The 27518-nt window shown below is 37.5% G+C and overlaps 1 protein-coding gene across 2 annotated transcripts in view; it reads left to right on the top strand.

Annotated features, from left to right (window-relative positions):
- The window catches only part of CSMD1 (CUB and Sushi multiple domains 1), a 2070470-nt gene that overhangs the window by 1607278 nt on the left and 435674 nt on the right, over positions 1-27518 (top strand). For both annotated transcript variants that reach the window (XM_034966977.3, XM_034966976.3), the window contains exons 18-20: positions 4920-5108; positions 23005-23121; positions 25121-25336. In XM_034966977.3, the coding sequence (XP_034822868.1) occupies positions 4920-5108; positions 23005-23121; positions 25121-25336 (522 nt within the window). The remainder of the gene's footprint in view (positions 1-4919; positions 5109-23004; positions 23122-25120; positions 25337-27518) is intronic.

The following is a 27518-nucleotide window of genomic DNA, read 5'->3' as shown; positions in this document are numbered from 1 at the left end:
AAATCAGAATCGTGAGCTTTTAATCAAGTCCTCGAGGTGATTCTGAATAAGGTGAAGGCAGACGCAGATCCCGGGCTCCAGGGAGAGAGAAAACCCGCAGGCAAGCAGGAGGGAAGGGGCCAAGGCCAGCAGAGGTCACGGAGGGATAAAGGAACCAATGAGTCCAGCGAGAAAAGCAGAGACAGAGAACAAGTGGCAAAGCCTGGAAGAGAAAAATGCTACCAACCCCTTCATCCAGGTAACCCCATCTAGCACCCTTTGACAAAATAGGTTCTGAAGCCAAGATGCAGGCACTAGAAAATGATTACACTCACTTATCCAACACATTCTTTGAAACTGGGTTGCCTGTGAGCCAAGAATTATTATTTTTTTTCAAGTGAAAATGTCATCCAATTTTTATTTATTTTTTTATTATACTTTAAGTTTTAGGGTACATGTGACAACGTGCAGGTTAGTTACGTATGTATACATGTGCCATGTTGGTGTGGTGCACCCATTAACTCGTCATTTACTTTAGGTATATCTCCTAATGCTATCCCTCCCCCCTCCCCACACCCCACAACAGGCCCTGGTGTGTGATGTTCCCCTTCCTGTATCCATGTCTCATTGTTCAGTTCCCACCTATGAGTAAGAACATGCACTGTTTGGTTTTTTGTCTTTTCGAGAGTTTGCTGAGAATGATGGTTTCCAGCTTCATCCATGACCCAAGAATGATTTATATCGAACTCTTTATGCCTCTTAAAAACAAGAATATTGTTCATCTCTTTTGTGTTTCATCATACATGTTTCACATTGTAAACACTCCTTGCTTTGTGAAATTATTAATGACACTTCTGCATGCCCAAAGAGGCCCCTGCCAATGCTCTCTACACACAAAATGGGTTGCAGAAATCACAGCCACAGGTACTCGAGGCTGACTTATATTTGCAGCGGTGCCGCAAGGCAATGTGAGCTACTGTAAACAGCATTCACTCCAGAAGGCCTTTCTGAATTGTGTGGCGGAAAGGTTGAAGTCATTTTTTTGAGGCTTTTGTAAAAGCATACCTAGAATTGTAGTTCTGTTTCGTGCACTTAGTCTTAGGAGTCATCTCATATCTTAGTGTCCAGTGACAGTCTAGCCATTCTTTACGAGGAATGTGGCACAGTGTCTGTATATAATAGCGATTGCATTCTTGCTCCAGAGTGATCATCTGCTTTGTATGTTGATCTTTAAATCACCACTTTAAAATTGTCATAATTTTGTAAGAAATTGGAAAATAAATGGAATTCTCAAGGGTATGAAGGTTTTCCATTTAATTTTAGAGCATTTTTTGAAAATGCTGTCAAAAGTATCTTGTTAATCATCTCTGAAGGCAGAAGAAAGATTCATCACTTGTAAATGTAGATACTCTACTGTGTGATTCATATATCATGTTATTCATGGAAGAAACATTGTGATAAAGGAGTATATTTAATGGTTTGTATGTGCGTGCACACCACACCGATTGGTTTGCTGAGATTCGGTGACTTTTTATATGATCAGAAAAGGAAAGGAAAGTGGTCGGGATGTAATGGTACTGGATGCAATGCAAAGGTATATATAACATGCCCATGCATGCTAACACTCACAGGCACACGCATGGATGAATACATGAAAGAGAGGAGAAAAGCAAGCAAAGGCTCAGGTTTCAATATCAGTAAATAATGTAACATGGCCAGTTTGCTTAATTTCTTGGCTCGCTGGCTTTATCAACTGTGACTTTTCAACCTCTATTTTGAAACCTCTCGGAGGCTGTGAGAAGTGACATCTCTAAGCTCGGCATATGAAATGTGCTCAGGAAATGTTCATTCCTTCCTTGGACGAGGAGTTTTATAAAGACTGATGATTCAGACAGAACCCCGCTCATATCAAACGTACCTCCGTATGAGCTGCACACGGATTATTTGCAAAGTAATCAACTCCCTTTATTCATTAAGTAGCAAATGTATTCAGTCACTTATTTTGCAAAGACCAATTGAAAAAAAAAAGTAATGTTTGTAACTATTTGTATCAAAAATTCATTGTTGCTTTAAGGTTCAAGTAAGAAGGAGTGGGAACAGACTCTGAATATACACGTCGTTTCAACAAAGTCCGGTGGTCTGTATTTCTCTTTGTGCTGTCAGGCAGGAGACAGAATGGGAAAGAAGGTAGGACTTTGCCCTACCTTTCCCACAAGGTAAATTGGCTACCTGTGTCCACAGACTGGTCTTAGTTTATCATAAATGTATTGTTCCATTGGAGATAAATCACCTGCTACAAAATTCCTTTTTTTTTTTTTTTTTGAGACAGAGTCTTGCTCTGTCGCCCAGGCTGGAATGCAACGGCACAACCTTGGCTCACTGCATCCTCTGCCTCCTGAGTTCAAGCGTTTCTCCTGACTCAGCCTCCCAAGTAGCTGGGATTCCAGGTGCCCACCACCACACCTGGCTAATTTTTATATTTTTAGCAGAGACAGGTTTTCATCATGTTGGCCAGGCTGGTCTCAAACTCCTGACATCAGGTGATCCACCCACCTCGGCCTCCCAAAGTGCTGGGATTACAAGCATGAGCCACCGTGCCCAGCCAAATTCCAGATGTTCTTTCTCACCATTTTCTTGTTTCAGGATTCTTTTACATGGCCAGTTTCAGTTGAACTGGAAATCAAATGTAGTATCATAATTCTACCACTCAACAGTCCTCCCGTCCTGTACTCTCCATTCAAACAGTTTGTAATGAAAACGAGAACAATGTCTGCATATTTCAAAATTCAATAATGGTGTCAATTATTATTTAAAAATGAATGAAAGTATTATGGCATAATATTGGAACTAAGCATCAATTGTGACCTTAAGAATTTATTCAGTTTTAAATGTAAATAATTCAACATTTTAATTCGATGTCTTTATTTCTACCACAGTTTGTCTCTTTTCACTGTAAATTTTTTGTGGGAAAAGTTTTGTTTATGGTTTATAAATTTCATTATTAAAACCATTAATATATAATTCTCACTTATTCTAAGATAATCGTTCCTATTACTGTTTTGCCGCAGTGCATACACTGTTGTTTAGTGACCACAGAAACCTTTTTGAAGAAATGAAATTATTTAGTTAACTGTTTTTTTTTCCCAGAAACCTAGAGATCAGTGCATTTCTTCAGCAGAGCTTCTTCTTTTGAGGGAATTCTTGTCTTGATTTTGATCTTGATGCTAGGAGCTGGAGGTCATTATCCTTAGCAAACTAATGCAGCAACAGAAAACCAAACGCTGCATGTTCTCACTTATAAGTGGGAGCTAAATGATGAAAACACATGGACACATAGAGGGAACAGCACACACTGGGGCCTGTAAGAGGGTTGAGGGTAGGAGGAGGGAGAGGATCAGGAAAAACAACTAATGGGCACTAGGCTTAATACTTGGGTGAGGAAATAATCTGTACAACAAACTCCCATGACAAAAGTTTACCGATGTAACAAACCTGCACATGTACCCCTGAACTTAAAATAAAAGTAAACAAACAACAACAACAACAAAAAAAATCATTCACCCGGCGTTGGGTTTTAAAATAAAAGTAAACAACAACAATAAAAATCATTCACCCAGCATTGGGTACCACGTGTGCATTCGGAGCCAATAATGCATAAAATCTGTGGGAGTGTCATGGAAGAAGTCATAAACAGTGCCTCTGAAAGTGAATGTGTGTGTGTGTGTGTGTGTATACATGTGTGTGGTATGTATGTAGAGAGAGGGAGGGAGGAGCAGGTGGTAGGTAATAGATTTCTAGCCAAATGATATCCACGTTGCCTCTGGCAGAATGAAAGCTCCTCCAGAGTTGGAAGGAGGCTTTCGTGCCATACTGCACAGCAGCCAGGACAGTTACATCCTGTTGTTTAGGGCAATAGACATGTGTTAGTGTTTAGAAAATTTGTTAGAATAACAGTTTAAGAAAAAATTATTGGGGCCAGGCCCAAGTTATAGCACTCAAATTTTGGAAAAATAAAATATATGCAATGATCAGAAACAATATCCCAAAGATCACTTTTAGAGACTGAACAGTCTTTAAATTAAAAATATTTTAAGATTTTTAATTCACAGTTCAGATATTCATTCTAATGTTCTGATGTTTACTGAGAGGATGACACAGCAATAACAAGGACTTTTTATTTCTTCGCATATGTAAACATTACGATGATATTCTTTTCCCTTATTCTCATTTTCCTTAGCTCTTAAAATATATGTTTTTCTAAAAAGAGAAATGAGAAATGTGAGAGGAGAAAAGAAACTCTCATAATGACATGATCATAATTACTTCATACGCATTAATTTTTCCCATCGTTAGCAAAGGCTAATAGTAGCTATCTTGAAAGTGGCTGACTTAAACTAAAATTTGAAAATAGCATGGATTTATGGAATGCAACCTTAGAAAAATAACACTAGCACAGTTTTTAATTGCATTATATGTGTATATGTTTGGGTGTATGTATGCATATATTTGAAAGTTAAACTGCCAAAATCTAACTGGAATATATAAATATAGAAGTATGTATGTCTATATTTAATACATATATAAGAGACAGGGAGAGCGGTGAAAATGGAAAACAGAAAAAGACTTAGACTTTATTTAGTGCAATTCATTGATTTTCCAAGAAGAAAAGTAAAATTCAGAGAAGTTAATTAATTATTCAAGGTTGTTGTATGTAGATAATATCTGGTAAACAGCATAACATTATAAATCTCTCTTTTAAAAAATGAGGTCAAATGTGTGAAGATGCATTGGCTTTTATGTCCATGGATTGTTGGGTTCACTTGCATAAGGTTTCAGGTCTTATTATTTCTGAGACTATTTCGTAGTTGATGGCGTGGGTCTCTATTATTTTCAATCAACCAGAAAGATCCTCATCGACTGCATTCGTTCTGTGCATTTAGGTGTGACGCTTGAGTCAGATTCCTGCCTGGACCCGGGCATCCCTGTGAACGGCCATCGCCACGGTGGCGACTTTGGCATCAGGTCCACGGTGACGTTCAGCTGTGACCCGGGGTACACACTAAGTGACGACGAGCCCCTCGTCTGTGAGAGGAACCACCAGTGGAACCACGCCTTGCCCAGCTGCGACGGTAGGTACAGCTCAGTGAGGCAACGCACCAGCAGGGTGTGCAGACACAGCGCACACGTCTAACTAGCTGGGTGGTGTGTGTATTTCAGGGGGTGGTACCTTACGACTGGCGTGACTTCCCTCTGAGAAGTTGTATACCATCATCGTATCATTCCCGATCATTTGAAGTTTACCTACCACCGTGTATGTACTAGATAGAACAAATGTCCTTCACCTTTAACCCCGAATGAACAAACTTAGGGAGCTTAGTTCTGCACGTGTGTTTTACATATGGTATTTATTGAAACTGGCACGTGGGGCGATATAGTCGCCACACATATCCTAGGATGTCAGACCTGATTTTCCCCTGACATACGTCCAAGTGTCGCACTCCCTCTCAGTCTACAGTCCGTGTCTTCGTTCCCGTGGACTCAATGTCTAGCAGAGCCTTCTGGGAGTTTTCATTCTGAGCACAGAAGGTGTCAGGAGATCTTCAGCAGCTTTTTGTGGTAACAGCCACTCCTCTTGTCCTACACAAATCTTCTCTCGGGAATCTCAAGACAAATAACATTCCTGATTATTTTGTGTTATTGTATTGCTCAACTTTATACTATGCTGTGTGTAGTTATAATAACAGTTAGGTAAATATGTTGCTTGTAATCATTTGCAAAAAAAACTTGGGGTATTTTGCCCTTGACCTTGAATATAACCCCAGTATAACATTGTTTCTATGGAAAATAACATTCCAAGAAACATTGTTTCTGCAGAAAAACGTTCCAAGAAACATTGTTTCTATGGAAAACAGTGTTCCAAAACACATTGTTTCTATGGAAAAAGCCAAAATATATCATTTACATCTTCAATACTTTTCATAGACAAAGGTATTTCCTTTCAAACATGATGCATGCATTCATTAAACACCTTGACTTCTTTAAAATGAGCACCCAAAATAACAAGGCTTATGGAATAATTCTGCTTAGCTGTAGATCACTCAGAATCTTTGACCTTTGTCACCAAAGCACGAACCCACACAGTAACTGGCACTGTGGCTGAGACCACAGAGTGCAGGTGGACAGCACAGAGCTGCTGGAGCCCTCAGGAAGTGTGGGAAGTGTGCGAACCAGCTGGAACCAGTGGGAATGCTGCACTCTGGGCAGGAGTAGGTGGGAGTCGAGTTCGGCGTCTGTGGGGCCACACGAGCAGGCTGAGAAACAGGTGCAGCCTGACATGAGCCAGTGGCCAAGCAACGCTGGGGTGAGCTCCCCAAGTGAAGGTGCTTTCTGCTAAGTTTCTGAATAGAGATGCAAAAGGGTTCCTTTTTTGTGCAGATGAGCTGAGGCATTTTTCTTTTCCTGCTATTGGTTATAATTCTAATACATCAACTCCATTTGCCTAGGGAATATGGTGTAAGCACCAAGGTAATTTAGACATTGTATTGATATCATTTTGCCACTTACCAATCTTAAATGAGCTAAGAATTACTATTGCAGCAGGAAAGACAGTAAGAATTTAGAGAATTGCTAAAATGTACATTCTTAATTCCTCTTCTATTTCACGACAATCACAGATGGTGGCAGAAATTACCTAGTGCTTTTTTTTTTCCCTCTCATATGTGAATCTGCAACATGGACTATGGGTACCCAGCCCTGGCATTTTCCCACAGAGGAATTCTCTGGCCAACTTCTTCTTATCCAAGCAGATGAAAGAGGTGAAAACCTGTGAACAGTAGTTATGCCTAAGTTTTTCTGGAAAGACATGTCTCATTTTTTTACATTAAACTTTAAGTAAACTCTAAAATAAATATTTAAACATAAACTCTAAAATAATATATATATTGCTTTCATAAATATACAGAGAACCATCATATAAGTTAATTTGCCTACAGAAAACACCATAATTAATAGTAAACTATTATAAAATTCCCTTGAAAGTCAAGAACAGGATATACTCCTTGGTTTTAGAAGTATTGTGTAACATTGCTTTGAAGATCCTAACAAATGCAAAAGTATATGAAAATGATATGAATTAGAAATATTATAAAGAGAAGATAGTTGACTTTTAGCAATAATCAGTTCAGTAGGTGGCTGCATTCAGGATAACATGTCAATAGGTTTCCGCGTAGGATATAACTTATTAGAAATACAATAAAAACATGTAGGGTAAAACAAAAACACAAAAAAATTATCCAGGAATAATATATCTAGCAAGAAATGTAAAGGCCTATATACATACATACATATATATTCATACATACACATGTATACATATGCATTCATAGATATGCATGTATATGTATATGACTTTACATTTCTATTTATATATTTAGATTTTTATATATTTATCTATTATATATTATATATTATATATTATATATTATATATTTATATATTATATATTATATATTATATATTTATATATTATATATTATATATTATATATTTATGTATTATATATTATATATTTATATATTATATATATTTTATTTATATATATAATATATTTTATATATAAATTATATATGTATATATTTTATATATATTATATATTATATATGTATATATTTTATATATATTATATATTTTTATATTATATATTTATATATAAATAGCATATGTATTATATATGCTATATATATGCATATATAATATATTATATTAGCATATATAATATATATTTACATATAAATAGCATATATAAATATGTATACTATTTTATTTAATTACATATTTATATATAAATAGCATATATTTATATAAATTTATATAGATATATTTTATATATAATTTATATAGATATATATTTATATATAAATAGCATCTATATTAATTTATATATATATAGCAATATATAAATAGCAATTTGCAAATATTTAAAAATTAATTTGGAAAAGAAATGCTCCAAATGGATAAGAAATATATTTTTGAGAATAATAAGGAAGGACTGTCCCATGTTGTATCAGAGCATATGAAAAACTAATGATAAACCGAACAATGTGGAATTGGTATGGAAATACACAAATATATTAGTGCAATAGCATAAGGATTCTAGTAACAGATCTTTGTCGTACAGAAACTTAATTTATAATATAATTATTCCATTTTGTAGAAAAGGGATATCCTATTAACACATAGTGTTGCTCAAATTGGATGCCTGATTTGATTTAAAAATGTTTAAAAATGTACATGAAATAAGTTACACATTGATTAAACATATAAAGATTCAAAACTTAAAATTATTATGTGAAAATTTAGACTGTCTCTCAGACAACCAATTTATAAAGACGTCTATATATTTATTTATTTGTACAAGTATAAGTGTGTAGCTCAATGCATTTCCCACAGTAAACATGTCCCTGTCAGCTCAAGACCATGTAGGTCACTAAACGAACTTTTCCAGGACTCCACACTTCGCTTTCACAGCCTCACCCAGTCACTGCCTCCCAGGGTTGAACCTTAATTGTCTGGCACTAGTGGTTATGTAAATAAATGAAATTATCCAGGGAAGGTCCTGTTTGTCCAGCTTCTTTCCTCCAACCTTAAGTCTGTGGGGTCCATCCATATTATGGCAGTTAGCTGTGTTTCGCTGCTTCTCATCATCTAATATTATTGCCTAAACATATCAAAATTTTTTATTTCATTCTACTGTTTGCTGACATTTCAGTTGTTCTGAGCACATTTTTGTATATTTATTGGACATTGATGTATCATCTCTTATGAAGCATCTCTTTCTTTGCTTCCATTTCTATTGGGTCACATTCGTTTATCTTACTGAATTTTAGGTGTTGTGTAAATATTTAGATACAGTTCCTTCGATCTACACATTGTAAGTCTTTTATTCTGGAGTTGTTCTTCTCCTTCTCTTATTGGCATCATTTCGATGAATAGAAATTTTTAATTTTAAGATAGTCCCCTGTTTCACTGTTTTCATTCGTGCATGAGGTTTTCCTAGTGTGGAAGAAGGCTTCCCTCCATGCATGAGGTTTTCCTAGTGTGGAAGAAGGCTTCCCTCCATGCATGAGGTTTTCCTAGTGTGGAAGAAGGCTTCCCTCCGTTCAGAGTAATGAAGACATTCTGTTGTTCTCTCCTAAAAACTTTAAACATTTTAACAGCTTTATTGAGGTGTGACTGAAATGCAGTAAACTGCATGTTTAATGTGAACAATTTGATGTGATTTGTGATACATATGAACATCTATGAAAGCATCACCATGATCTATAACTTGTTAATCACCCCTAAAAGTAAAAACTTATGTTTATCTTTTAAATTTATAACTTAAATCCATCTAAAAATTTGTGGTAAGGAACGATGTAGTGTCCAGATCCATTTCTTCTCCAATCTGGCTATCCAGATGCGCTGGCATCATTGGTATTTGAGATTCTGTTTCTCCTCTCATTGTTCGGCTGACTTTGTCACAGCGTTTAAGTGGCCATGCCTGTGAGCATCACGTTTTCTTTGTCATTTAGTTTTGGGTTTTTTTGAGAAATCTTAGTTTTTAAATCTTGGAAAACTAAAGAAATCCAGAAACAGTAAATGAAAAAACATTGATCAATTTTGCTATATGCACACTAAAAGTTATTCTATTAAAGATGTAAAATAAAGGGTCAGACAACCAAAAATGGTTGCATTCTCCATGTAATATACACATGAAATAATCATACTCTGCAACTGAAAGAGAGAAGAAAGGCAACACTAATATGCCAACAGATCTATGAGAAAATGAGCTATGCAGATACATTTTATATCTATCTCTATATATAGAGAGATATTTATATTTATATTTATTATTATATATTATATAGAGATATTTATATATCTATTATAGATATATATAGAGAAAGACATATAATGCTAATAATAAATATATATTTATATAAATTTATATATATAAATTTATATACATGACTAATTAAATATATAGATTATATAGATTATACATTATATATATTATAATATCATATATGTTGTTATATAATATATTATGTGTTATATATTATATAATAACATACATATAACTAATAACTAAAGTTATTGGAATGCTAATAATAAATATACATATATAAATTTATATATATATATATAAATAACCCTAACCCAATAAGCTTTAGAAAATATTCCAGTGCTGACTAGGAATCAGAAGAATGCAAATAAATAATAACTTCTTCCCTTTCCTGCTGGAGCACAGTGACAGGATCTCGGCTCACTACAACCTCTGCCTCCCAGGTTCAAGCGATTACCCTGCCTCAGCCTCCCGAGCAGCCGGGATTACAGGCTCCCACCACCATGCCCAGCTAATTTTTGTATTTTTTAGTAGAGACAGGGTTTTGCCATGTTGGCCAGGCTGGTCTTGAACGCCTGACCTCAGGTGATCTGCCTGCCTCGGCCTCCCAAACTGCTGGGATTACAGATGTGAGCCACCGCGCCCAGCCTGATACATTCTTTTTAAAGGAAAAAATAAGAGGTAATAGAACAATGCATGTTGTGTATATGCATATACTGTATAGATATATGTAATTGTAGGTACACACAGAATTGCATAGAAATTGACTGAAAATAGACATTCTAAAATTGTAACTCTCATGCTCTCCTCTTCAGAGATAACTAGGCTGTAGCGTGGGAGCAGTGAGACTTTTTATTTTTCACTCTACATTTTTTGGTATTATTTGAATTTATGTTACTGAGTTTTATTTTTGTAATTGGAACTCTAGTAATGAAAAATAAATAAACTACATGTGTCTGTATAATTTTTAGTGTCAGAAAGATGATAACTACTGGCTAATTATAATTTTGTAAAACTCAAGGATGTCATATAGACGATGCAAATATTTGTCATATTTTTGGGTTCTATATTAAAAATATTTGCAATAAGAATGATAACCCTTAAAATATTCAAGTTTTCTTCATGTGTAACTGAACTTGAATCTGTTTGATATTTTATTAAATTACCCTAAATTTGCAATAGAATAAGTTAATTGTATCAATAATTTTACTTGAATGTTTATGTGCCATGCAAACACATATGGCTTTCTTGGATGATACTGTGCATTTTTAATAATTTATTTTTGTTAATTTGGACTATAGACAAAAATAGAATTTTAAAATAGGGTGTGTGTAAGCTGCTCTCTTTTTTTTTTTTCATGTGGGGTAGATCTGTTGAACAGGTACCCACATGGGGCTTGTCAAGTTGTTTTACTTGCAGACATTTTAGTCATACCTGTAAAGATTGAAAAGTTGTAGTACTCTGAATGTAAGGTGTTGGATGAATGCACCCTGTTCATCATAGCACAGTCATTGAATTACCTATGCTCTTGATCTGGTAATGAAAACTGACATACCCAAGCAAGAGACTTTGCCTGACTCATTTGAGATACATAATTTTGATTGTAAGTGAGGTTTTTCTCAAAACAACCTTCTCACATACCTGTGCATTCAAGTACCATCCCCAAATTCTTCTTTGAGCACTGGTAACTTACTTTTTAAAATATTTTACTATCTAACCAAAACTTTTTTTTTTCATTATACTTTAAGTTCTGGGACACATGTGCAGATCGTGCAGGTTTGTTACATAGGCATACACACGCCATGGTGGTTTGCTGCACCCAACAACCCATCATCTACATTAGGTATGTCTTCTAATGCTATGTCTCCCCTAACCCTGCATTCTCCGAACAGGACCCAGTGTGTGATGTTTCCTGGCCTGTGTCCATGTGTTCTCATTGTTCAACTCCCTCTTATGAGTGAGAACATGTGGTGTTTGGTTTTGTATTCCTATGTTACTCTACTGACAATGATGGTTTCCAGATTCATCCATGTCCCTGCAAAGGACATGAACTCATCCTTTTTTATGGCTGCGTAGTATTCCATGATGTATATGTGCCACATTTTCTTTATCCAGTCTATCATTGATGGACATTTGGGTTTGTTCCAAGTCCTTGCTATTGTGAACAGGGCTGCAGTAAACATATGTGTGTATATGTCTTCATAGTAGAATGATTTATAATCCTTTGGGAATATACCCAGTAATGGGATTTCTGAGTCAAATGGTATTTCTGGTTCTAGATCCTTGAGGAATCACCACACTGTCTTCCACAATGGTTGAACTAATTTACACTCCCACCAACAGTGTAAAAGTGTTCCTGTTTCTCCACAGCCTCTCCAGCATCTGTTGTTTCCTGACTTTTTAGTGATCCCCTTTCTAATTGTTGTGAGACTGTGTCTCACTGTGGTTTCGATTTGCATTTCTCTAATGACCAGTGATGATGAGCTTTTTTTCTTATGTTTGTTGGCTGCATAAATGTCTTCTTTAGAGAATTGTCTGTTCATATCCTTCACCCACTTTTTGATGGGGTTGCTTTTTATTGTAAATTTGTTCAAGTTCTTTGTAGATTCTGGGTATTAGCCCTTTGTCAGATGGATAGATTGCAAAATTTTTCTCCCATTCTGTAGGTTGCCTGTTCACTCTGAGGTACTTTCTTTTGCAGTGCAGAAGCTCTTTAGTTTAATTATATCCCATTTGTCTATTTTGGATTCTGTTGCCATTGCTTTTTGGTGTTTTAGTCATGAAGTCTTTGCCCATGCCTATGTCCTGAATTGTATTGCTTAGGTTTTCTTCTAGGGTTTTCATGGTTTTAGGTCTTATGTTTAAGTCTTTAATCCATCTTGAGTTAATTTTTGTATAAAGTGTAAGGAAGGGGTCCAGTTTCAGTTTTCTGCATATGGCTAGCCAGTTTTCCCAACACCATTTATTAAATAGGGAATCCTTTCCCCATTGCTTGTTTTTATCACGTTTGTCAAAGGTCAGTTGGTTGTAGATATGTAGTGTTATTTCAGAGACCTCTGTTCTGTTCTGTTGGTCTATATATCTGCTTTGGTACCAGTACCATGCTGTTTTTGTTACTGTAGCCTTGTAGTATAGTTCGAAGTCAGGTAGCACGATGCCTCCAACTATGTTCTTTTGGCTTAGGATTCATTTGGCTATATGGGCTCTTTTTTGGTTCTATATGAAATTTTAAGTAGTTTTTTCTAATTCAATGAAGAAAGTCAATGGTAGCTTGATGGGGATAGCAATAAATCTATAAATTACTTTGGGCAGTATTGCCATTTTCACAATATTCGTTTTTCCTATCCATGAGCATGGAATGTTTTTTTATTTGTTTGTGTCCTCCCTTATTTCCTTGAGCAGTGGTTTGTAGTTCTCCTTGAAGAGATCCTTCACATCCCTTGTAAGTTGTATTCCTCAGCATTTTATTGTCTTTGTAGCAATTGTGAATGGGAGTTCACTCTTGATTTGGCTCTCTGTTTGTCTATTATTTATGTATAGGAATGCTTGTGCTTTTCGCACATTGATATTGTATCCTGAGACATTGCTGAAGTTGTTTCTCAGCTTAAGGAGATTTTGAGCTGACAAAATGGGGTTTTCTAAATATACAATCATGTCATCTCCAAATGGAGACAATTTGACTTCATCTCTTCCTATTTGAATGTGTTTTCTTTCTTTCTCTTGCCTGAGTACCCTGGCCAGAACTTCCAATACTGTGTTGAATAGGAGTGGTGAGAAAGGACATCCTTGTCTTTTGCCAGTTTTCAAAGGGAATGCTTCCAGCTTTTGCCCATTCAGCATGATATTGGCTGTGGGTTTGTCATAAATAGCTCATTATTTTGAGATATGTTCCATCACTACCTAGTTTATTGAGAGTTTTTAGCATGAAGGGGTGTTGAAGTTTATTGAAGGCCTTTTCTTCATCTATTGAGATAATCATGTGGTTTTTGTCATTGGTTCTGTTTAAGTGATGGATTACGTTTATTGATTTGCATATATGGAACTAGCCTTGCATCCCAGGGATAAAGCTGACTTGATCATGGTGGATAGGCTTTTTGATGTGCTGCTGGAATTGGTTTGCCAGAATTTTATGGAGGATTTTCACATCGGTGTTCATCAGGGATATTGGCCTGAAATTTTCTTTTTTTGCTGTGCCTCTGCCAGGTTTTGGTATCAGGATGATGCTGCCCTCATAAAATGAGTTAGGGAGGAGTCCCTCTTTTTTATTGTCTGGAATAGTTTCAGAAGGAATGGTACCAGCTCCTCTTTGTACTTCTGGGAGAATTCGACTGTGAATCCACCTGGTCCTGGGCTTCTTTTAGTTGGTAGGCTATTAATTACTGCTTCAATTTCAGAACTTGTTTTTGGTCTATTCAGGGATTCGACTTCTTCCTGGTTTAGCCAAGACTATTTTCTACTCTACCCAGCAGGTGACCTAGAAAATAAAACTTATTAATTGAATGTCTTCCTCTCTTCTTACCAACAATCAAACACATCCAATATTCAATACCCTTCTTCATCCTTACATGTTGCATTATTTAAATCATTTTCAACCTCCAAGACCAGGTCACACTCAGCCTTGATGAGCATTCCTCTGGAATTGCTCCAGGCCATGATGGCACTGACTTTTCTGACCTCAATTCTTTTAATATTCAGCTCCATAAAGTTAGATAGAAAGAGAGAGAGAGATAATATAACATGTGTTTACAACTTATATTGAATATATCTTAGACTGATACATTTTACATACTCAATACAGTCAGTTCAGTTTGATTTTAAGCTCCCAGGGGGTAGTAACTGAGGAAACATTCATGGAAAGTACAGCCCTTAAGCTGGTGTTTCCGTTTTGGGTAGGATTTCCCAAAGTAGCCAGCATGTGAACAGGCATCCCAGGATATGAGCAAAATTACCAGGAGTTGATAGGTGCGGTACAGTAAGAATTCCTGGAGGTTTAGCAAAGTAGGTTTAATGGAAACTGAGTGAAGGATCAATAGGAAAATGATTTAGGAGAAACGGAGTGGGAATAGACCAAAAAGAGCCAATAGGTTTTGCAGTACAGGAATTGAGATGCTATAGGGATGCCAGTTATATGGGTGGCATTTTCCATAGAAAATAAAAGTACACTTAGCTTATTCATTTTGTTTCTTTATTGTCTGTCGATATAAATGTATCTAAATTTGAGATTTAAACCTTTCGAAGGAATCAATAGCATGACTGTAATTTGCAGCACTGGAACATGTTTCTGAGTATAAAGAATTTGTGGTAAAAATCTATTAATAAGCCAGGCATGGTGGCTCATGCCTGTAATCCTAGCACATTGGGAGGCTGAGGTAGATAGATTGCTGAGGCCCAGGAGTTCGAGGCCAGCCTGGGCAACATAGTAAAACCCCATTTCCACAAAAAAAAAACACAGAAATTAGCTGGGGGTATTGGCATGTGCCTATAGTCCCAGCGGTTCAGGACGCTGAGGCAGGGGGATCACTTGAGCCCAGGAGGTCAAGGCTGCAGTGAGCCAAGATCACACCACTACACTACAGCGTGGACAATAGAGCAAGACTCTGTCTCCACAAAGAAAGAGCTATTACTAAATCTACAAATTTTGGGTGATGTTAGAGTTTGATATCGGAGTTTTAGTCAGTCATGTTTGATAGTTTTCATCCAACCATAAGACTTGTTCTCATTACCCTTTAAATCTTAAGCAATCTCTTAAACCCCATGGGTTTTTCTTGCAACAAAAGTTACATAAGTAGGATATTTAAACCTTTAAACATTCATAGCTTTCAGAAAAGAAAAAAAAAATAATTATAATATTGTATATCAACATGAAACACGATAAACTCAGTGTCTGTGCTGGGTGCATAGCATCAGTTCAGTGTGTTTTTAACGTTACTCTTTCACACATTCAAATGTTAAAGAAGTGAACATTGGGATAAATTGTCCTCTAATTTTGTGAAAGACAAACGCAAAGAAAACTTTGAAATTTTTTTTAATTAAAAAAATATTGTTTTAACAACAAAAAAAGAATTTATTTGGAATCATGCAAGTAGTTCAACTGCACATTTTTCACGAAGAATGGGAGGTAACATGATAAATATGAATATTTTATATTTAACATTGTAAATTTTAATTATCTTTTTTATTATGAATAAGATATATGTTCTGTAGAAAAATTTATTAATAGAAAGCTTTAAAAACAAGTCTGTGTCACCATGAGATATAATCAATGCTTTCCTTCCCAATTCAAATACGTTTTCAGACAAATTTGTTGTTCTTGGCATTTGAAAAAATATTATTGGTTACCCTTTTCATCCATACTTGCAGGCCATTAGTTTATTCTTTATTTCTTAATATTTCAATAGTAATTATGTTATTAAAATATTTTTATATTGTCAAAAAAAATTTTTTATTAAATAAATATTTTTGAAAACCATTTACTCTCTCCACAAGCATTTATTGAGAACCTGCTGTATTTGCAATCACACAGAAGTTTAAAATCTATCAGCATAGCAAAACGAAAGACATTTTTAAAAATCACACAATGAAGTAAGTGCTTTATTAGACACAGAAAAGTGGATGAGGATAAAGAAGTTGGAGAAAAAAATTTCCAATTTGGGATATCGAAAGTTTGGAGGCAATTTTGGAGATACGTCTTTAAGATGGAGGTTTAGAGGAAGGGACATGTTTCAACGTGAAGAAATGGTTATAAATTGAGGTGCAAAGAGAACAAAAGAGGCCTGGAGGATTGAGGGGTGTGAATTAATCACTGAAGGTAGATGATGATCAAATGCCTCGAGTGCTGGTCTATGGACATAGTCAGAGATTCATGCTGCAGTGTCCAGCGATCACACTGTGAGGACCCCAGGGTTTTTCTGAGGGTGAGATGGGGGCCGGTCATCAGGATTGGAATCTCTCCTGTGCAGCTGGACTGCCCCAATTTACTCCCCTCCTTCCTACTGGTGGTTTCTGCACAAGATTCCTTTTGGTGGAAAGTTTCTATTATAAATAAATATGTGAACAACATATTTATTCATAAAAATATATATAATATATTCATATAAATATATGAATAAAATCAACGACTTCTGTAGGGCATGGAGAGTCTATGAATATTATTGAAGTGGAAAGTAACTCATTAAGTCTGGCTTCAAATAGAACTGTATTTGTGGTTTCAGAAGAACAAGAAAATGATGGAAAAAAAAGAGAAAAGATGGAAACAGATCAGGCCCAAGGCTGTGCTTTCACAGGTGGATCTCTCTGAGGAAGAGGCAGACATGGAGAAGCTAGGCAATTGATAAGACAAAAATGACAAAAATGACCTGAAACACACCAGTTACAGCTGGGCACCGTGGAGGTGAATGCCACCGTCCCGGGAGCTAGCAGGTGTATCATCACCAGCTCCTCTTCTTCCCACTGCCGTCTGTAACACGGAGATCACTGTTGCCTGTGAAATTGTCTGCGTGCTTCAACTGCCACCCTCCTCCCATCCATAAACTTGTTGAATTCAATTTCTGAGTTCCAGGCAACAATAACTGACTCTGCAAACTTCCATTTATTAGAAGACTTTGGCAGGGTCTGGGGAAGTGATGGGGTGGTGGGGGTGGTGGGAAGACAATAAATAACTGAAGAATCCTCAGAGGGCTGTGTGCTTTGCCATGAACATCAGTAGGAAGCCGTAGGATCCTGGAATGAGTTGGCAGGGAAACCTCAGCAGACAGCCTGTCTCAGGGCAGCCTGCTAACACAGGGTTGCTTCTGATCTTCTGCATTTCCTCCAACCTTGTATCACTTACTCCATACTCACCATCCTGGGAGTGGACATTTGCCAGGATGTGCATTCATCAATTTGTTGATTCACCAGCATGTCCGTCATACTCTAATCACCTAGACCTCCTCTGAGTTTAGAGAACAACTGAATATGCTTGTTGTTAGAATAAATCAGACCTAGTTATCTAGAGTTTTAAAACCAAGTTATTTGCCTTCCCCATTAGAATGTAAACTTTGGAAAAATAGGGACTTTTCTGTCTTATTCATTGTTCTATGCCCAGAAGCATCAGCGAATGTTTGGAAAACACTAGTATGTTTCTTAATAAGTAACTCTAAATGCAGGATGGGACAGATGAATGGATAAAAGCAGAGGACAAAAGACAGAACTTGAAAAACGGGTGGATGGGTCGGACATGGTGGCTCACGCCTGTAATCTCAGCACATTGGGAGGGTGAGGCGGGGCAGGTAGATCACTTGAGGTCAGGAGTTCAAGACTAGCCGGGCCAACAAGGTGAAACCCCTTCTCTACTAAAAATACAAAAAATTAGCTGGCTGTGGTGATACATGTCTGTAATCCCAGCTATTGGGGAGGCTGAGGCAGGAGAATTGCCTGAACCCGGGAGGCGGAGGTTGCAGTGAGCCTAGATCTCACCACTGCACTCCAGCCTGGGCAAAGAAGCAAGTCTCCATCTCAAAAAAAAACAAACAAACAAAACAAAACAAAACAAAACAAAATAGTTGGATGCTTTACTTCAACTCAGCCAGGAAAATATCACAACGTATGTCTCCTCTTTTGTTCTTCAGTGATTTCTGCATATCTTAGTCCTCCATCCAAAAGATTTCTAATGTAACATACCTGCATCCTTGGTGTTGGCTGGGTTACATAAATAGAAAAGTAAAATTCAAGAAATTATAGCATTAAGGACAGCAACAGTAAAATTTTACTGTGTCTTTTACAGCTACTCAGAAAAGGATCTACCATGCATGAAGAAACAGATTAACATAATTCAAATTATGAGCAGCTATATTTGTAGCTCTGCTAAGGGAATGTAGACATGTCTACATATGAATATAGCCATCACCTGTATAGACACTAAAATGTAATTCAGGTATTTCATTTCATTCTCTCATCTCCTCACTTCAATTTTAGGTGAGAATACCAATTCAATTCTCCATACATCAAATTTCCTTCTCCTGAAAAATATTATAGGATTTGTGGACAGAATTATTTTTATGTAAAGTCCTCATGATAACTGAATTGGACTACGTTGTGTTTGCACCCATATAAATCTAAACAAGCCTGAGAGCAGCTTTATCTCTAACTTTCTGTCTGGCTTTCTCCTAATGGCAGCATGACGGGGCTGGTCAGTGATTTCCGGGTTCCGTGTGTGGTATGGATGGAAAACATCAAAAAGAGGGCAGAGCACATTCCCTCCCAGATTTTTCCCCAATAAATGATCAAGTAACTTTTCCTGATGATATGAAGACAGAGGATAAAACAAAGATTGATTGTTTTTATACTGTTAAATATAGTTGGATATGAATTAATTTTATCAGTTTATATAACATGCAGATTTTGGGATAAAGACCACTGACAAGTAGCTTTGGATATAAGATACCTCAGTTTTACATAAAATGTTTTACATTCATTATGGTGAACATCTTCATAAAAATTTGAGAAGTTATTGCATCAATTCATACCAATCCAATCACAGACCAGTGAGAAGTTACGAATCCAAAGCTTCTGAATTCAGGACTCCTCCGTTCTCTGCTGGTTTTCTTCCCACTACGCGGTGCGCTGGCATCAGTTCCCTCTGTGGAAGCTTATTTCTACATTCACTGCCACTGGTGGTCTCACATAGTTGTGGTCTCCCTTCTATCCCTTGCTCAACCCTCTTCCATGGCCTCCAGACCTATGTAACCTGTTGCATTGTCGGCCATTCTACATGCAAGCCCAGCAGACTTGGAGCTTTGGTATCCAAAGCTGAACGCCTGCCTTACACTCATGACCTGGTTCTCCTGAGATCTCCTTCACCTGTAGTTATTTCACACTCAGGTTATGACCTCACAATCACCCCCAGCTCCTCCTTTTTATTGTAATGCCCATATCCCATTCAGGAGAAAGTCCCACTGGCTCTACCTTCAGGACACAGGCAGGTTCAGACCATGTCTTCCCATCTTGCTGCCAATGCCCTGGTTCGGGGTCCTGACCGCCTTCCTCCCTTCACTGCTGTGTTTTCTCTCAGCACAGCCTCAGGAGCAGGGCTAAACCCCAGGTAGGTCATGAGATCGTGTCCTTTTCTAGGCAGGGCCATCCAGTGCCCCATCATGTCACTGAAAGAAACCTCCAACCCTTACAAGGACCCCCCAGCCACAGAGGTGTCCTTTCTGTTCCCTATCCCTGCAGCTCCACCGTAGCTTGAGCCCTGGTCCTAGCCACTTTCTCTTTACCCAAATTGTTCCCCAGGTATTCAGTGTTTCCTTTGTTCTCTCTCAAGTCCTTATGTATAGACCACTTCCTAAATACGGCACCCCTGGCCACCCAGAAGCCTCACGCTATCCCATCCCTTTTTCTTAATTTTCTTCATAGTCATGTGTCATCTCCCAATATTGTATATCATCTGCCTTTTATGTTGCTACAGGTTTTATCCTGTCTTTTCCAACTAGAATGCATACTTTACAAGGGCAGGTATTTTCTCTCTCTTATTATTAATCATCCCTGATGCTGGGGGCAGGGCTTGCTCAATAGCAGGTGCCCAATAACGATTTGTTGAATACATTAATTTCAAGTGGGATGTATAATGTTACTTCTTTCACAGTGAAATGTGGAGTCATTGCAATCTTCAGATGCAAAAATTCCATGAGAAATTCTTAAAATATTCTAGAAATTATTTTAAAATTTTTCTCTTTTGCTGATTTTTATATCATGCTTCCCATGAGGTTTACGTATTAAAGGAGATGATTTGTTCCCTTAAGATGAATGGTTAGTGAGCACGATGAGGCTTGTCACATCTTTCATAGATTATCTAATTCTTTTGTGAATATTATTTGTGGAAGAGGCTTTTATAAAACATAATTCGGAATGATCATACTAATTGGAAGAAGTTATTCTGAGTATCATTTACTTCATGATAGTTCATCTTACCTAGTTTAAGAAAGGAAGTATAAATACATACATGCACAGAATGTGGGCATGTTAAAAAAAAAAAGAAAAGCAAACGAACCTTGTGAAATGCATAGTAAATTGTGACACTGAGTGATGTTTCACTTGTGAGACACTATTGTGAGCTCCTTACATGTATTCACTTATTTCATTCTTCAGCAAGCAGGAATGAGCTGTGATTTTTGCCGCCTTTTACATGTGAGGCTATGGAAGCACAGAGTGGTAGAGAACTTTGCATGTGTTACTAACTAGTAAGTGGATGTATTAGTCAGTGTGCTCCAGAGAAACAGAACCAGGATTTATTGTGGGAATTGGCTCATGTGTTTGGGAGGCCAAAAGGTCCCAAGATCTGCCCTCTGTAAGCTAGACATCTGGAAAAGCCACTGGCATAATTAAGTCTGAGACTGAAGACCTGGGAACCAGGGGAGCTGAAGGTGTATGTTCTGGGTCTGATGGTTCAAGAACCAGGAGCTCTGAAGTCAGGGTCAAGAGAAGATGTATGTCCCAGCTCAAGAAAAGATAAAATTTTTCTTTACTCTGCATTTTTTTTTTTTGATGGAGTTTCACTCTTGTTGCCCCAGGCTGGAGTGCAATGGTGTGATCTCAGCTCACTGCAACCTCCGCATCCCGGGTTCAAGTGATTTTCCTTCCTCAGCCTTCTGAATAGCTGGAATTGTAGGCTTCCGCCACTATGCCTGGCTAATTATTTATATTTTTGATAAACATGGGGTTTTGCCATGCTGGCCAGGCTGGTCTGGAACTCCTGATCTCAGGTGATCCACCTGCCTCAGCCTCCCAAATTGCTGGGATTACAGGTGTGAGCTACCGTGCCCAGCCTTTTCTCTGCCTTTTTATTCGGTTCAAGCCCTCAGCAGATTGAATGATGCCAGTTCACATTGGTGAAAGCAAATCTTCACTCAGTCCACTGACTCAAATTCTAATCTGTCCTAGCAGCACCCTCACAGACATGCCCGGCCTCTTACCAGCTATCTGGGCAGCCCTTAGCCCAGTCACGCTGGCACATAACCTTCACCATCACAGTGGAGGTGCTGCAGTGAGGGTGGGCAGCCTGGTCTCGAGATCTGAGCTGGTGACATCCATAGGCCTCACAGCTGCAGGTGGAGAGGTTCCAGGAGAAGAGCAAGACCCGGAGCACTTGGTGACTCACAAGACACCTGGCTGTTTGTTCGCAGAGCATGAACGGCAATGGCCTTTCCTGCCTGTACCCTCCGGCTCTGGTGACTCCATTTCCTTTTATTCTTTTTCAGTTCAGTGCTTCCATTCATAGGATAGCTTGAGAGGTCTTAAGATATGAAATAAAAGAAGAAAGTTGGTGGGAACGTGTCAATATTCTCCTCTTGATGTCTGTAAAATTAGGGTATATGGAGTCTATTCAAAAGGTTAAATTATTGATATCTTAAGAATTGAATTCCTGTTAGCAACTCTCAGTAGATAATGTTTTGATCAGTATCTATCAGTAGGTACCATTTTAATCATTTAGTATCTGCTACACACTGTAAATTGTGTTCTACAATGGCAATCATTGCAAACACCTATCCATGAGATGGATTTTATCATAATTTCTATTTTCAAGATGGGAGAAATGTAAAGGATTGAGAGACTTACCAGAGATCACAGAGCTAGTGAGAAGCTGAGCTGGCATTTGAACTCATAACTTTCTAACATCAGAGTTGAGCACTTAAGCTCCCATATTCTGCAGACATCCTAATTGTTGCCACTTTCCCATTGAAATGATTACATAAAACTTTCTCTTCTTTTTTTCCAAAATGAGTGTCTGAAGTGAGTGTTTGAACATGGCATGGTTTGTTGAGGGGATTTGAACTCAATGAAGTGCTGCTAAGAAGACCAGCGGCTCTCAGGAGTGCAAACCTGTACCATTTCTGCAATTCTGAGGCTTGTTAATGCAGGTTCCAGCTCTCTGCTGTGCCTTACTCTGTGTTATGTTGTCAAGGTTTTGTAGTTGTTAAGATCCCTACATATGAACTAGCATATGATATTTGCAAGTAACATAAAGCTCAGGTTCTGCTTGGTTTTTCTTGGATATGACATTAAATCTGTTAATCCTTGTGCAAATTCCATGCCATTTAACCAGTATTTTGTTCTGGCAATCATTGTGAAACTTTAGTGCTATAATCATCTCTCTTTATTATTTTAAGCTCTATGTGGAGGCTACATCCAAGGGAAGAGTGGAACAGTCCTTTCTCCTGGTTTCCCAGATTTTTATCCAAACTCTCTAAACTGCACGTGGACCATTGAAGTGTCTCATGGGAAAGGTAAGAATCCATCATAGGTCTCAAACATACAGACAAATAAATGAGACAGAAAAATGGGAAGAAAACAAAAACATATTACAGTGTGAACAAGTGAGATAACTACTTTTCTCATGTATAGTTCAAAATTTTAACTTATTATTTAATAAGATTTTGGAAGAACAATAGTCTTTCAACTGTACAATAAAAACCATTCCCCGTTTTGCTCTCTGTTTATCAGATAACCTGAATATATGCATGTGAACATAAGCTTGAAATATAGGTATCGTGGTAAGGAAAAAAGGCATCTATTCAATAAAATCTGACCATTGATTAAATAAAGGGAAATAAGCGATTGTCTAACTTCTAATTTCATGATAAATCTGGGACAATTTTTGTACTTTCCTTGTATTTTATGTTTACTCAGTATCATCATACATAATGAATAATTTATCTTCACATAATCCAGAGATGCCTCATAGAATAGACATTTCTATCCTCATTTTATAGGTAAGCATAGTGAAGATCAGGAGATTTTGCATTTTGCGCAGGAAACGTAGATTATAAACACTGGGTTTAGGATTATAGCCTGAATCTTTTTTCTGTGACTAAACGTGTCGTCTTTAAGAGTCTGTCTGGGGCTGGGTGAAGTGGCTTGTAATCCCAGCACTTCGGGAGGCCAAGACAGGTGTATCACCTGAGGTCAGGAGTTCCAGACCAGACTAGCCAATATGGTGGAACCGTGTCTCTACTAAAAATACAAAATAATTAGCCAGGCATCGTGGTGCATGCCTGTAATCCCAGCTACTCTGGGGGCAGAGTCAGGGTAATGGCTTGAACCCAGGAAGCGGAAGTTGCAGCGAGCTGAAATTGCGCCACTGTACTCCAGCCTGGGAGACAGAGCGAGACTCTGTCTCAAAAAATAAAATAAACGAGAGTCTGTTTGGAATTTCGATCACATAAGTATTATGTAGACTTTGTCTTTTCACATAGATTTGAACCCGACTTCATATTAAATGGCTACATTTTATTATGTGTACTGTGTGGCACCATGCTGCCATGAATGACATGAAAGAAGAACTTGCCCTGAAGGAAATTAAGCATAAAGAAGACACAGATTATGAGTGATCAAAGTTTTATAATCATAAAATTACAGATTTTTATTAGAAGTTATCTGTTCACAGTTAATTTTATTAATTTCACTGTAGGAATCCAGAAATAAGACTTGGTAGTTCCGGTTACTGTGAGGTCATATGCTTTACGGGCATCTAAAACTACATTTTTAAGGAAGTTTTTCCTCAGTTATGCAGACCTCCAAATAAGATTTTTCTAAAGGACACCTGTTTAGAGTAAATTGAAAATTTGTCTGGTCCTTTGTCCCTCTGGGACAAATACTGTCCCTAAGAGCCTACTGACAATTTTTGAATGAAACCCATTGTAAACATTCTCACCTGTTTTTCTTAAATATACATATCTATGCCAATATGTACATCTATATCTGTATCTATATGTAACTACATCTATAATCTCCATATCTACGTCAATATTCATGTCCACATCATATCTTCATATTTACATCATATCTGTACTTATATGCACTTAAGTATTTATTTTCATTGTTTATCCCATCTGCTTTTTTTCATTTCTAAAGCCATCCTCTTTCCACCAATTTTCCTCTTAAACTTCAAAGCTAGATTTACATATCAAGATAACATTTTAATATTTTGATTAAGGCTTGATGTGTCTAAGTCCAGAAACAATTTTTCAGCAACTATTACCTCTCCTAACCTCTCTCTTTCTCTCTCTCCTCTCCATCTCTCTCCATCTCTCTCTCATCTCTCTATCATCTCTGTCTCTCTGTGGCTGTTACTCTCTGGAATCTGTCTTCCCCTCTTATTTTCTCTTCCTCCTCATTTCTGTCATCTCTATGTCTCTTTCTCTCTCTGCCCCGCTCTCCCTCTCTGCCCCCTCCCCCGTGTGTCTCTCTCTGTCTCTCTCTATCTCCTCCCGCTTCATTTCTCAGGAGTTCAAATGATCTTTCACACCTTTCATCTTGAGAGTTCCCACGACTATTTACTGATCACAGAGGATGGAAGTTTTTCCGAGCCCGTTGCCAGGCTCACCGGGTCGGTGTTGCCTCATACGATCAAGGCAGGCCTGTTTGGAAACTTCACTGCCCAGCTTCGGTTTATATCAGACTTCTCAATTTCGTACGAGGGCTTCAATATCACGTTTTCAGGTATGTTGGTCTTGTTTGCTGTTTCTCTCCTCTGGCAACAATACTGCCATTTCTCTGAGTGAGAATGTGTGTGGGTGGGTGTGTGCGTGCAGTGTGTGCATGAGTGTGTGTTTGTACATGCGTGACTTGATTCCAACTAATGGGGTGCTGGAAGCTGAGCCTCCACGAAGCAGGGTGCAAGTACAGTTATGTGGCATCCAGGAAATGCCACTTTGTGTTACACGATTTGTGAATTCTCATCTTTGAAAAATCTGTAGATGTCACTACATTCTGCAAAGCCCTTCTCACTCGATTCTCTTCACTAGCTCTACAAGATCTCCGAGGAAAGTTGCTTTATTGGGAGGCATCCTCTGGGTCTGTTGTCACCTGATTGCATTGGTTTCTACCCTACAGTAGGTGCCAATATTTGCATTGACAGCCACCTCTAGGATGAAAGAAGCAGGTGGACACACACAGTTGAGGATGAGCTTGTAGTTTAATATATTCATATGTAGTGACAAAAAATACCACAAGTTAGGTAACATCTTTATTTTTAATGATAGTATATAGATAATATTTGCATAAGGTTTATGTTACAGCAGAAATTATTTGTATGGGTTAGATTGTTTAATTTGTATAGTTCTATGACATAGATGCTAATTTTTTCTACAGATAAGAAAAAATTGCCCCCAGTTAAAAACTGGCCAAACATGTGAGAGATAAACTTGGTCACATAAACAAATGATGCTCAGTGAACAGGTGACACTCAGAACCTCTGCAGTGTCTTCATTTCCAGCACGCCCCCACCCTCCACCAACAGAAAGGGCCCTGCTGCACTACAGCTGCCAAAGGATGGGAACAATCATATTAACTTGCATTTGTGCATATGATGCTTTGGACGAAGAGGGTTTTCTTTCCTTATTCCTCATAGCCCAGATCAAATGTAATTTTCATAAGGTGGTCCCTGGATACCACAGTCACATGTAATTTATTCTACTTTTGAGATCTCATAAATTCCTTAATAACTTCTGATGCCACTTATGAGATTATGTGTCACAATATTTAAGTATTTATCTTATCTCCCAAACCAAAACTGAAGATCTTGGTAGAAAGTTTGCTTGCCCCACTTTTATATAAACAACAGCTCTACTGCTGTATGTTACTGTAAGATGAGTTACTCATAAGTAAGATGATGTTCCACTGTGCGGGGATTGACACCCCTAATCCTTGTATTATTCAAGGTCAACTGTACTTCAATAATACAAGGGTTGGGGTGTCAACCCCCACACAGTGGAAAACCTGAGGGTAACTCTTGACACCCCAAAAACTTAACTACTAATAGCCTACTGTTGACTGAAAGCGTACAGTCAATTAACACATAAATAAACTAGTATCTACATATATTTTGTGCTTTCATGATATACCTAACATTTTACTAATTTCTAAGATAAGTCTTGGTGACATGGTTCGTCTGCATGTGTTTTTAAGTTGTAGCAAATCTCCAAAAAATTGTCAATGTATTTATTGAAAACAATTCATGTATAAATGGATTCAAGTAGTTCAAACCCACATTTTTCAAGAGTCAACTGTAATAAGAACTTCACAATTGCCTACTAACTAGTGCATGTTGATTAACATTATGTAAAATCAAATAGTGTCTTCAAGGAAAATATTTCTTGGGGATTTTAAGATGCTCTGAACTACTTTATACACCCTCTAATTCTACCTAGTTGCCTTTTATCTTAATCTGACTTTGTTGATTTTTCTTGGTATTTCACTACTCAAGTGAAGCTTTCAAGACTGGCTCAGACCACTTGATTTCTTGGAAATTTGTTGTAATCAGCAGTAATCATGAAACTTGCCACTTTATATATCAAAGACTTAAATCTTCCCAACACTAATTCCTAAATCCCTCTCTCTCTGCATTCTCCCCTGGTGTATCTCAATTAGTATTGCTATGAGAATATCACTTCCTCCAGTTCTTACTTTCATCAGGACCCAAAGTGAATTTAAATAGACTTCTCCAAAAAAAGAAAATGGCAGTGACGCAAGTCTGTTACAGTTCACTTCTGCAGGTGTTTCTCAGGAGTCTGTGCAAATTCTATTCCTTTTACTGCATCAGTTTCTTATTCTGGTGCCCTCACCACAGGTCTGACAGTAACTCTTTTGACGACTACTGTCTTAGTCTGTTTGTGCCACTTGC

This window comes from Pan paniscus, chromosome 7 (genome assembly GCF_029289425.2).
Source record: "Pan paniscus chromosome 7, NHGRI_mPanPan1-v2.0_pri, whole genome shotgun sequence".
In the NCBI taxonomy this organism is placed as follows: Eukaryota; Metazoa; Chordata; class Mammalia; order Primates; family Hominidae; genus Pan; species Pan paniscus.
Note: the sequence above shows the minus strand (reverse complement) of the source record. Positions and strands in the feature narration are given on the sequence as shown.